General features: G+C 32.8%; 1 protein-coding gene and 1 long non-coding RNA gene across 2 annotated transcripts; both read left to right on the top strand.

Moving 5' to 3' along the window:
• The first annotated feature begins 265 nt into the window (after window positions 1-265).
• On the top strand, window positions 266-5,842 carry LOC134259228 (uncharacterized). Its single transcript, XR_009990305.1, has 3 exons — window positions 266-888; window positions 3,659-3,745; window positions 4,681-5,842. It is a non-coding gene; the product is annotated as an uncharacterized LOC134259228 (long non-coding RNA).
• A 2,048-nt stretch (window positions 5,843-7,890) lies between these two features.
• LOC134259231 (uncharacterized) lies at window positions 7,891-13,432 on the top strand. The gene is made up of 5 exons (XM_062741832.1): window positions 7,891-7,917; window positions 8,634-8,896; window positions 11,863-12,000; window positions 12,984-13,025; window positions 13,387-13,432. The coding sequence occupies exons 1-5, from the start codon at window positions 7,891-7,893 to the stop codon at window positions 13,430-13,432; spliced, it is 516 nt and encodes a 171-aa protein (XP_062597816.1).
• Window positions 13,433-13,740: the final 308 nt, after the last annotated feature.

Genomic DNA, 13,740 nt, shown 5'->3' with positions numbered 1-13,740 from the left:
GACTTTTTGAATTCACTTCCGTTTGTGACCGGAAGTAGGAACGACAAAAAATGAAGGACGTTCGGCACATCTACATGTGATGCTCTTTCATGTCCACGAGTTTCAATGTCATATCTTTAGCCGTTTTCGAGAAAAGTAGTGTACAAAAATCCATTTTAAAAATACAAATTTCCCCAAAAATCGCGAACGGAAGAAAATTTTGAAAAAATGAAAAACACGTCTGGAGATATTAAGGGTTTGCTTTTGTGTTCAGCCAAGTGAAACTCGTATAAAATAAAAATATCAATATCTTAATAAATACTTCTTGCTTTTTCATAATACATGACCCATGGCACCTTCTATTGCAAAGCTGTCTTGAAATGTATTCAATTTGGTTGTCACTTGCAATGCTTTGCAGCAGCAATGTGCACAATACACTTGCAGGACTGCACAGCTGCAGGTCTAACAAAACAATAACATGACATTTGTTGTACATGTACAGATAGTTGAACGTCATGGGTACAACTATTTGTTTTGTTCCTAGGGATTATATGCGTCTTTTTTCTATAATTGTATGTTTTTCACCTCTTAGGCATGTCCGCCAGGCGAAATCGGTGGGCTGCCATTCCTATGATTCCGGTATTGAAAACTATTGAATATTTCTGTAGTCTGTTGTCTCTAGTGCCCGATTTACACAAAGAAATTATACAGAAATATCTCTTAAAACATGTCCATGTGTTGAAAGTATCGATCGGTATATTTAATATTGTGTTTTTATAAAAGTTACATAGATGTTTACATCGTATCATGGAATGCTCCTTCTTGGATTTTACAATGGACCTGATAAATTAATACGCGCCCAGTTTTAGCAGTTCCGATTGAAATAAACTCCTGTTATTTCTTTTGAAGGTAAGGCTATAAAATACTTTTTGTGAAATAACTATATTAATCTTACAAGTGCAGTGCGATGTCAAATAATTTTAAACAATATTGCACGAAAATTAAGAACTATATTCGCTGTGTGTAGTTTATTTCTGATGTCTGTCATGCGATATTCGGCTAAAGTGAAAGTAGGATTTGGTAAGTCGATTTTTGTGTTTATTGTGAGTTATGAGCGTTATCTTACATAACTCCTAGTGTCAGTAATGCATTTTGAGTATGATAAGCCTGTGATCTGGTGCACATCAATTCTAAATAGGTTAAACATTATACGGAGGATCCGAAAATTTCCACGTGTTTCTTGCAGACCACGATTAGGTAGCGGGGAATTAATAAATGTTACTTTGTTTCAAAATACCAAAAATGTTCGCCATTGTTTCAAAATAATGTGAAATTAAAAACAGAGTGTCAAATATTATGAGTAGAGTAAATTTGGTTTCATTAATGAGCGATTAATAGTTGACTAAGTTGTGTAAGATCGGATCATCCTTCATTGAGCCTCAGTCACTCAAAGTTAAATGTCCAATGACGGCTACGTAAAAAGGCTCTGCGTAGTAAACAAATATGGTAAATCAGTTGTGTTATTTGTAAATCAAAATTTGGAAAAAAAAAAATAATTTCTTTTTTACTCAAGCCCTAGAGGGGCTTGAGTTATCTAAAAAACGATGCTAGGTCATCGATTTACTCAGTTTTAAAACACAAAAATATATTATTTTGGTAGATAAAAATATTTCTAGAAACAAAAATGAAGCTTATCTTGAAAACCTCTGTATATTCATAGATATTAAGTGTTTAATGTCGGATTCTTTACTATTGCGAATGAACAATGAGTGAAGCCCCGCAGCCGCTATAGGGAAAAGAGTACCAATTAATTTCCCATAGAACTCTATACAAACCTTTTGCCCTCCAAGTAATTTACTAATTCCCGTTCAAACAAATCACTGGTATTATTTGAAAGTTCGTTCTAAGCACTTATTAAAAACACGAAAAAAAATATACCGTTCCGCGGCGTTTATAGGTCAAATTTGCAGTTATTTAGAACTTACAGAGATCGGCAGTAAATGACACCCTGCCAAAAATATCAATCCCCACTCCTACAATCTCCCCTGGTATTTCTAGAATTTTTGTAATATTCCCATATTCCATCATTTATTTCAAACATTAATATTTTTACTTTAAAATGAAAATATTTACATACCTCAATTCAGCCAATCAGGTAAAGCCTACCCATTTATTACTCTGCTTCATCTTGTTCAACCAGGAAATGATGTCAAAATCTGGGTCTTTGGTGCTCTTTTTCCAACAGTATCTATACAGAGATTTCGCGCTTTCTTTTGCGTAGGAATCTCAGGTAACTTTCAGTTGCCGACGTTTCGGTCGCCGACAAAGCATCCTTGGACGAGTCCACTGGTAACTCAGAAAGGTGACGCAGGTTACCCCATCTTAAACAAATTCTACAATGCATGGCCAGAAAATTGATGGCTGTGCCCCCCTCCCCCCACTGATATTGTAACTCGCTTGCCTGCAAATGATGTGTACTTTGAATGACAATAAGATAATAGCACAAAACAAATTAATGACAAATTACGTTTGTTTTTGTAAAAAATAGTATTATCGTTAGTTTCGTAATGGAACCTATTTAACTTCTTTTGGCTTCGTACGGAATATGTATTGGACATGCCGCACAGCTGGATGAATCCGTAGTCACGTGGATTAGTTGCAGCCTGCAGCCCCCCCCCCCCTCCCCACTTGAAAAAAATTTTCTACAGGCTTGTAACAAGCTATTTGGATTGATGTAAATTAAATGTTGTCATAGAAGAAAACTGAAAGTGGGGGAAAGTGGGGGAAGTGGGTGGGGGGCTAAACCAACAAAAACACGTAGACCCCAATTTTCAATGCCTATGATGTCTATCTTTGCAAAAAAGCCCCCCCCCCGGTTACGACGCCTATGGTTGTGATGTACGTTATTAAGCAAAGAATCCAACAAAATGTATATAGTTTGAAGTATGTTAAATGTCTACATAAACAAATATTTCATTAAATTAAGAAACGGCAACTATCCTTTATAAAATATTCCTGAGAGTGTGTAACGTAAATTCATCTTTAAAAGTAATACTATTAATTATATTTATTTTAATTAAATTCACTATATGAATTTTGTTTCATGTACATGTATTTTATTCAACAGAAGATTGAACTCAATAGCCCGCATTATATACCATTTTAGGATATTAATTAATGACACTTCCTAGCTGACTTTCTACAGCTTGAGTATCTCTGACGTTTTGTCAGTATATACTTGTTTGTATTTGTAATTCTTTATATATGATATTCACACAAGATTGTACTATTTATATACAAGTCATTTTGGACCATACTCATTCTGATTTGCAGATTATTGCATCTAGTGTATGAAGATGTCATTGGGAAAAGTATTTTAAATTAAAGATATATAAATTTTTCCTCAAATGAAAAAAAGCAGCAAAATTGAACAAATATATAGATATAACTAGCATTATTTTTTTTAATAATGAAATTTGCATATAATTCTATTCTTTAGTTGAAATGGTAGATTGAAAACCTGAAGAAAGGATTAATAAATAAAAAAGTCTTAACTGATCTTAAGTTACCTTTGAGTACGCTTTTTTCTTAGTCATGTTGTAAAGATTGATCATTCAATTTTCTTCTTTGATAGTGATCTGTATTGATTTTTTTAGTGTTATTTTATATTATTTTACAGATTTCAAAGTTAGAGAGGAAATGCTTCTAATGACAGAGGTTTTGTCCATGTTGGTTTGTCTCAACAGTTAATCTTTTGGAAAACAGTGTTGGCGAAAATATCAGCAACATATGAAGACTCGGATCTAGTTTATTACAATGTGACTTGATTTAGTAATTTCTGATTTCATGGTGGTATGTGTACACGTGTTGAATTTTATGAACATTATTGAAAAAGATCATATGATGACCATAAACAAAAACGAATATATGAACTTTTACAAGTTTGCAATGAAGAACATTTTGGGATCTTGGTTAAGGATATTATAATTAAATTTAATACCTAGTTTATATGTATTCTTGTTCAGTGCATTAAATGCACAAAATGTTTTTAAATCAGTCTTTTGAAACCAATTCTTAAAACACAAGTCTCAGATATTCTCATACTGCAGTTATATTGTTAAGATTGAAGTTTATTTATAGAATTATACCTTTATCTTTAAATAATTTAATTTCACTTGATTCAAGCAATTTGATTGGCTGAATCATTCAGAGGAACATATAATATTTTGGATAACATAACTTGCCTACGTCACAATGAGTTATGTCAAAAATATATTACTCCGCTTGACGTTACTTTTAAAATAATGCTCAATTTGAAGTCTTTTTCCGGAGGAAATATTGTCTCAATGTCTACACTGGAATTAAATTATAAGGAATGAAACTACTTTCAACTTATATTATCCGATATAACAAAACTTGGGTCAGTTTACGCTTTTTTATAAACCGCTTCGCGGTTTATAAAGCGTAAACTGCCCCAAGTTATGTTATATCGGATAACATAAGTTGAAATTAGCTTCATTCCTTAAAGAGACTTTTAGATAAAATTAGTCAAACTTATATATGCTGGATAACAAGTTAAAAGAAATATAATATTCTGGAAGTGATGAAGAATTAAAATAAAAGTTCATTGATCATCCTTTTGTTTTGTTCTTCTTTGTGATTTTTTTTTTTACAATAATCAAAGACATTTTTATATCTTAGGTCATCTTAACAAAAGAATCTATGGAGCTTTTCTGATCAAAGGGTCTCTTGTGTCTGTTAACTCTGTTTATCTGTCATCCATGAAAATTAAACTCTAAAATAGGGTATCAAATGGGAATATGTAGTAAAGAAATTGTCTTTTAACGAGCCACAGGGTAATGTTTTACTCATAATTCAGTGTGAGCATTCTCAAATGGTGAACATTCAAGTTGGTCTAAATCATGAACCAGACCTAATACAATGTATTAACAATATTAAAATATTCCCTATTTGTATTTTCATTTTTTTTTCTTCTTCTGGGATCAGATTTTATATAACTGGTCAATGTATGTATACATACATGGGGGGGGGGGGGGACATTTTTCTTTAGAATTAGCCTTGTTAGCCATATTGATAATGAAATATCCTCATGTCGCGGAATCAATTTTGGATTAGATGTGGCCTTATGACCCCTTGGTGGGGCCAAAATATTGGCTCATATTTGTTTTTCACGAGAATTAAGGGGGATAAGAATGTCTTAGAAATGTGAAGAACACCAGGACTCAAGTAAATATTGTGGGCCAAGTGTCATTCAAATTGCACACTTTCATTACACAACAGATTTTTAATCTCTTATTAGCATATTTGTTAAGGAGAAAAATAATATTCTAACATTAATTTCCCTCTTTTGTACACACCATTGTAATGTAATCCTTTTAATAAATTTGGGCTTTCATATAAAGTGCTATTTATAGAACAACAGTGAGTCTCTTTAATTCTATTTTTAACACATTGCCATGTGGTTGGCACTACTTTAATGGCTAACATTTTCTTGTTGACCTGATGGTATGCATTTAAAGAATTGTACCTGTTGCAGTGAGTTTACATTTAAAACAATGGTTCTTAACAAATAGTTGTAGCCACTTTGCTTATTTATCTATTTCATATTTTTTTGGATTTTTTAATGCACTACTAAAACCTGTGGCTGCGCAGTCCTGCAGGTGTATTGTGCACTTCATAGCTGCAAACTACTGCATGTGTCAATATAGCTGCATATACCCAAAGATAGTTTTCATTATGAAGATAAAATGGGCCAGTTTTCAAGTGTTTGCAAGGCTTATTTTTAAAGATATTTAGGTTTTTATTTTCAGTGAGTTTCACTTGGCTGCACACAAAAGCAAACCCTTAACCTGGTGCATCTTTCCTGTAAAAATCTTTGAAATCCGTACAGTCACAGCTGAGATATCGCCATAGAAATGAAAAAAAGAATAATACTAATAATAATTATAGGAAACCGACGGAAAACAATAAGGTCTTCCGAAGGAAGTCCGAAGACCTTAATAAGAAGAAGAAGAAACAGAGTAAAAACAATATGTTCCCCAACTTCGTTTGGGGAACATAATTATACATTGAAAGTAAAGATGACACGATTAGCTTTCTTGTTGTTTAGAGAATCGAATTTAAAAAAACAGTTAAAAAACATTTTCCGTCCCCCCCCCCCTTTAGGGATATAATTTTGAATGATATTGTTTCACATGTATCTAGAAAGAGGACACCTCTACGCCACCCGGGGGATTATATTGTCTATGAAACATTCAATATTAAATTCAACCTTCATTCCTAATATTAGATGACATATGTATAAATTTATTGTTTGATAACTATTTTAAAATACCCTTCCTTAAAATAAAATTGAATAGCGAGTCTACACATCAGAATTCTGACATTATTACTGAAGGAGCGGTGTTTGCTGTATTGTGCACAGAGGATGATGACAATGACTTTTACCTTTTACACGCCACATCAAATAGTAAAACTCTACGTAGCTGCAGAACTGTTGCTCTCCAAAAAAATAGATATTGACAAACCGGGGAGCTGCAGTGCCACCCATTGAAAAAAACTATATTTATTGCGCACAGAAAAGTGCGCTGTTTCTCGATTTATTTCACCATGTTTTTAAACTGTCATCTCAAAATATTACTAACCGTGTGTTCCTAACATATTCTTTCACTGTTTCCACAACATAGTCTTCCCTATAATTTTTGTTAATGGACCTCCTGGCCATGAAATTGAGATCATCGAAAATTTCGACTATTTATACTGCTATTTTGGTTTGCAAAATAATTCGGTCAAAAGCACTTCGTGCTGATGTCAACTACCTGAGTACTTCATAGAGGAGTAAGGAATTTCTTGAAATCTATCTTTTTCGCGATTGAGGTAAGAAGATTGAAGGATTAACCAGAACTAAGCGCAACTCTTTGTACGCAATAAATACACAGTTTTTACAATAGGTGTCACTGTACTCTCCGGTCTGTCAAAATGTTTTTTTCGGAGAGCTACAGTTCTGCAATTAAAAACTCTACGGAAAGCCAAAACAGACAAGTGAGGTGGATCGTTTGTTGCTGGTTCAACAGTCATCAACGGAAATATTTTGCTTAAAAGGAAAACTCGATCTTGGACTTTAAGATAATAAATCGCTCAGTAACCATGATTCCAATTGCATCTGTATTGTATATATGCCAAAATGTGTCTATACAAATCGAAAATCTTCACCTACCGAAAGAAAAAAATGAAAACATCCTAGAATGCGTCGATTTAAGCGTGTTAGCATACTAGATTGATGACCACCAAGGTCTTAGACTCTGCTTGGGAGCTTTTCGAACTTCTCCTAACGACAGTTTATATGTCGAGGCAAATTAACCACTCCTTGACTTACGTAGAATTAAACTTATTCTACAATATATTCTGAAATTGAAAGCAAATGTCGATAATCCTGCGTATAACTGTGTTTTTCTTACGCAAAATATGTCGCCCGCGTGGCACAGTGGTTAGAGCGTCTGCTCTAGAGTCGTGAAGTAAGGAGTCAATCCTTATGTCGCGGGTTCGAATCCCACTGTGGGACGTGGAGACCAGTCCTTCGGATGAGACCGTATAAACCGAGGCCCCGTGTCGCAGTAGATGCTGGCACGAAAAAGATCCATCACTCGTCAAAGGCCCTGAGTGCCGAGCATAGGACAAAATTAATTTGTAGCTCTCCACCGGCAAGTGGTGGCGTCTCCATATGAGTGGAAATTCTCGAGAGGGACGTTAAATAACATACAATCAATCAATCAATCAAACGCAGGATGAAGATTTGTATCATAAAAGGAAAACGTGTATAAAACCACTTGATTTACGATCTAAAAAACATATCAGAGACTCTCAGCTCCCTTTGGATATTATAAAGCCTACATGGCTCACGGTGTCATGAGTTCTAGTGTTTGGAAGGGTTCTATGGGTTATACATGTATTGTGAACATGAAATTTCTTTGAAAAACTTTTTTCTCTTTTCCTGAAATATATTAAACAGACTACCTACATACCTTAAATTACAATGAAAAAAGGGCCTCTTCCAATGTTTTCAAGATGTTTTAAAAATATTTTCCATTTTCTATTGATTTCTATAGTGAAAAACTCAAGTTTTAGCAAAATTATAGAGTTATCTCTATTTGGTATGACTATCCCCAAAAATTAACTTTTTATTAAAATTCATATAAATATCTATAAAAATTTTGAAAACCATTTGAATAGGTTAACTTTTGAGAATTGACTTAGAGGTAGGCGTGAGAACAATACTATCGTTCGTGGTTCTTAATCACATTGAGGTTTCTCGGGTCAGGAGTTGGGGGAGGGGGGAGGCTATATAAATTACAAATTTATTATGCATTTCAAGATCCCTGGATCAAAAAGTTAATTCGTACATCGATTCAGTTAAGGTAAATTTACGTTTACCATGTTTACTTTCTTTTTGGATTTACTAGCCCAATGGGCAAACGCAGTATAGATTTAAAATAGCCGGACCTCTAAAACTAGTAACCTAAAGCATCGGGTAATGATAATTGCACACCCCTGATAATTTAATGAATAAAGTTTAGAATTAATTCTTAATTTTCTGGATGATTCAAAGATAATTTTTTTTTAATGATTACATATAGGTGACTTCTATCTTGGAAATTGAAAAGAGTAAAAGGAGACTAATCGAACTAGAGGATGACAAGACAATTCAGATAAAGCTCTGGGGAAACAAATCAAACCTTCATCCAGTGGAAGGGGAATCAGTCCTCTTTAAATGTCTAACAGTCGACATTTTTAAAGAGACTTTCTCTTTAAACTCTACTCCTTTGACGACATATCAGGTTAGCATAATATACAATACATCACTTAAAATCAACAAAGTTAAAGAACATGTTTCTATTCGGTTTCTTGCTATGAACCTGCAAGGATAAGCCCTTAGTTAAGGCTCCCATATTGTAATTACTATCTTTCTGTTTGTTATTATACCCCCCGCAAACGAAGTTTAGGGGGGGGGTATATTGGAATCACCATGTCCGTCTGTCTGTCTGTCTGTCTGTAGACGAGATTTTGTCCGGACCATTACTCAGAAACTATTGGAAGGATTTGTCTGAAAATTTGTACACATATTATTCACCATATGAAGTTGTGCACCTGATATTTTCATTTTGATTCGACTATTATTTTGAATTTTACAAGTGTTTTTTTCATTTTTATTTTGTGGTTTTGTCAGGACCTTTTCTCAGAAACTATTGCAAGGATTAATCTGAAAATTTGTACACTTATTATTCACCAGATGAAGGTGTGCACCTGAAATTTTCAACTCTCTTTGTTAATTTTTTTTGCATTTTACAGGTTTTATTTTTTATTTTAATTGACTTGTTCATTTTGGGCTCATGTATAAGGTTTGAGATATAGAATCTAGAATATCTGTTCAAAAATACTACAGCTTAAAACTACTCATAAAAACTTTAAAAAAAGAAACATCATCAAGTGTTAAAAACAGTTTTTACATTGCACAGAAGATAATGTAATTTCATTTGTCTCTTGGGAATAATGACTGGACATGCATCCAGTTAAAGATAAATTAATGAGTTTGGTGTTGGAAGTTGTTAAGGCATATCTCTTATCAAGCGTGTGTGTGTTATCTAATCTCCAGGGAATAAGGCACAAGAATTAAAGATCTCTCTTCTCTTATTCTCTTAATTGTAATTTATTGTCTGTCAAAGCACTTCATTACTGGATGACCAGCTCTTTATTTTCAAAATGCATTTCAAATTGATATATCAAGATTAATTATACCCCCGCAAACGAAGTTTAGGGGGGGGTATATTGGAATCACCATGTCCGTCTGTCCGTCTGTCTGTCTGTCTGTCTGTCTGTCTGTCTGTCTCTCTGTAGACGAGATTTTGTCCGGACGATTTCTCAAAAACTATTGGAAGGATTTGTCTGAAAATTTATACACATATTATTCACCATATGAAGGTGTGCACCTGCTATTTTCATCTTGATTGGATGATTATTTTGAATTTTACAGGTGTTTTTTCATTTTTATTTTGTGGTCTTGTGCAGACCGTTTCTCACAAACTATTGCAAGGATTTATCTGAAAATTTGCACACTTATTATTCACCATATGAAGGTGTGCACCTGGAATTTTCAACTTTATTTGTTTATTTTTCTGCATTTTACAGGTTTTACTTTTTATTTAAATTGACTTGTTCATTTTGGGCTCATTTATAAGGTTTGAGAGATAGAATCTAGAATATCTGTACAAAAATGTGAACTAGTACAGCTTAAAACAACTCATTAAAACTAAAAAAAAAGAAACATCATCAAGTTTTACATTACATAGAAGATAATGTAAATTCATTTGTCTCTTGGGAATAATGACTGGACATGCATCCAGTTAAAGATAAATTAATGAGTTAGGTGTTGGAGGTTGTTAAGGCGTATCTCTTATCAAGCGTGTGTGTGTTATCAAATCTCCAGGGAATAAGGCACAAGAATTAAAGATCTCTCTTCTCTTATTCTCTTAATTGTAATTTATTGTCTGTCAAAGCACTTCATTTGTGTGTGTGTGTGTATATATATATATATATATATATATATATATATATATATATATATATATATATATATATATATATATATATATATATATATATATATATATATATATATATATATATATATATATATATATATATATATATATATATGCATATTTATCGCTCCTAGTTGGTACTTACCATGTTATTCAAATTCTAAATATCGAAATCATTTCAAATTTACAAATAGACTTTAGTAAGAGGGAGAAATATTGTAAAGGTTTTTATTCTCAATCAATCACTAAGTTCTCATTCTTAATACATGTATATCATTTTTCTTCAAAATTGACATATTATTTAAGCACATATTGACTTGCCATTTTGTGAAGTACACATTTAATTTATTTGGACCATATAAATAAAGTCAATCAAGAGATTCATAAGATAAATGAAAATTTCAACTTATTTATTTACTGAAAATAAATAATATTTAGAAAAACAATGTGTCCAGGAATTAAAAAAAAAAAGTTGGAGCTTAGGAAATTTTATTCAGTCTGTCAAGACAAGGAGCCAAATATTTTTTATGTCCCCCTTCACAGAAATTGGGGCATATTCCTTTCCCACTGTCTGTCATTCCACTAAGTTTCCAATCATTTTCTTCACAAGCATTCCACATACTAAAATGAAATATGGTACACAGACATATTAAATTAATATCTAGATAAAGTTTTGTTTTGGATACAATCATGCCGTTTTTGACAGAGTTATGCCCCTTGGACTTGGAAATATTTTAATTATTTGCAGTTCCCATTCATTTCATTCCCTGAGATTCCCATGTTGAAAATAAATTTAATATACAGATTCATGAGATTAATATCTATGCCAACTTTTCTTTTTGGTATGATTGCACTATTTTTGACAGAATTATGCCCCCTTAGGCTTACAAAACATTCCAATTATTTGTAGTTTCCTCTTATTATCTAAAAAGATGCACATACTTGCTCTTAATAACACGAGACAATGTGCTTGCAAATATTGATTCTTCTGTATTATAGTACTCCTTAAGATTATATAGATTAATAACTTAAAATCGATAAAAATTTCATTTCCCTAATCAAGACTCTATGACTATCTCACGAATATAAATTGCTGGGAAAATTTAGTGATTTACAGTATTACACATGAAAATTTGGAATCCTCTTGCTCCAATACAGATTTGTTTTATTCCCTTTATTAGCAACACAAGAAACTGATCACTTTTCTAATGTTGTTTTTCTTGCATTACTCATCTTGAAAAAAAAAAATTAAAATGTCTTTTCTTAGAGAGGCCAATACGATCTACATTGAAGAAACAATATTTAGAGTGCCGACGGATGTGATGGATATCATTTTTCCTCTTCGATCCTTTGTTGATGGAACTAAAATAACAGGAAGAAGAGCAGGGTCCACACTTAAATCAGTGTAAGTTGCAATTAAGAACAATAATGCACATATATAAGAAATCTAGTAATGTTTTATGTTCACATGAACTAAAAGCTCAAGTATCCATTCCTGATCACCCATTTTTAGCTCACCTGAGCCGAAGGCTCAAGTCAGCTTTTCTGATCACATATTGTCCGTTGTCTGTCTGTCTGTCCATCTGTAAACTTTTCACATTTTCGACTTCTTCTCAAGAACCGTTGGGACAATTTCAACCAAACTTTCCACAGAGCATCCATAGGTGAAGAGGATTCAAGTTTGTTCAAATGAAGACCAAAGTTTTACAGAAAATATATATAGGAAAATTCTTTAAAAATCTTCTTCTCAAGAATAACAAACCCATAATTAATCATATTTATATGGAAGCATCCACAGGTAGTGTAGATTCAAGTTTGTTCAAATCATGACCACTGGGGGTAGGGTGGGGCCACAACGGCTGACCAAAGTTTTACATAGAAATATTTAAGAAATTTTTTTAAAAAATCATCTTCTCAAGAATAACAAAGCCATAATTAATCATATTTGTATGGTAGCACCCTCAGGTAGTGTAGATTCAAGTTTGTTCAAATCATGACCCCCAGGGGTTGGGCGGGTCCAAGATTGCCAACATAAAAATATAGGATTTTTAAACCAAAAAAAAAATCTTTTTCTCAAGAATTCCAAAGCCATAATTGGTCATATTGGGTAGCAACATCAGCTGGTGTAGTTTCAAGTTTGCAAAGATCATGACCCCTGGGGGGTAGGGCAAAGCCACAATGGCCCATAGAGTTTTACATAATCATATATAGGAAAAAAAAATTAAAATCATGTTCTAAAGATTACCAAAGCCATGATTGTTCATGGGACTACTTTTGGATTTAAACTTCTTAATAATAAACCAATTTCTACTTTTTCCTTACTCAAGTGAAGTGAACATTGTGGCCCATAAATCTCTGTCAAATCAATCATTCTATATTCTGTTACAGCACCAAGGTGACATTGCCCGACCAGGAAGTAGGGAATCCAAAGTAAGACAAATATTACTCAAGTAAGCATCGTGGCCCATGAATCTTGATCATTTTTCTAGTCTTCCTTGAGTCTTTAATTATCATTCATTTAAAAAAAAAAATATGAAAATCAATAATTGATATATGAATTCTTTATAATAAATTGAAGAGTATGTATAAGGATCAGAGACCCAAGAAAAATAGGGGGGGGATTTCGATTCTCTTTTCCAATTAGAACTAGTACATACACACACACACACACACACATATATATATATATATATATATATATATATATATATATATATATATATATAAAAGAAGAAATTATTCTTGTAAAATAAAAAAAATTATGAAAATGAATAAAATTTTTCTTTTACAGCAACAAGGTGACATTACCCGACCAGGCAGATGAAAATCCAAAGTAGGACTAAAGAATAAATCTGCTGCAGTTGATTTGTCCAAATCTGTTAGAACGCTTAATCTTGCCAAATAATGTTCTTCGTCTTAACCAGTAGAGAATCCAAAGTAGGACTCGTGCTGTTCTTGATCTCTTCGAACTCGTTGACACAGACTTGCCCGACCGGTAGATAATCCAAAGTAGGATTAGATGGTTACTGCTTCAATTTAATTTTAAATGTTATAATTATACATATTGATGTCATTAGGCTGCACCATAGTTTCTATCTTTGATCATATTTTTAATGATATTTTCACTGAAAATGTTTCAATAAAT

Source organism: Saccostrea cucullata, unplaced genomic scaffold (genome assembly GCF_032062105.1).
Source record: "Saccostrea cucullata isolate Sc308-1 unplaced genomic scaffold, CSIRO_AGI_Scuc_v1 ctg2613, whole genome shotgun sequence".
Classification (NCBI taxonomy): Eukaryota; Metazoa; Mollusca; class Bivalvia; order Ostreida; family Ostreidae; genus Saccostrea; species Saccostrea cuccullata.
This window is presented reverse-complemented; position numbering and strand designations above follow the sequence as displayed.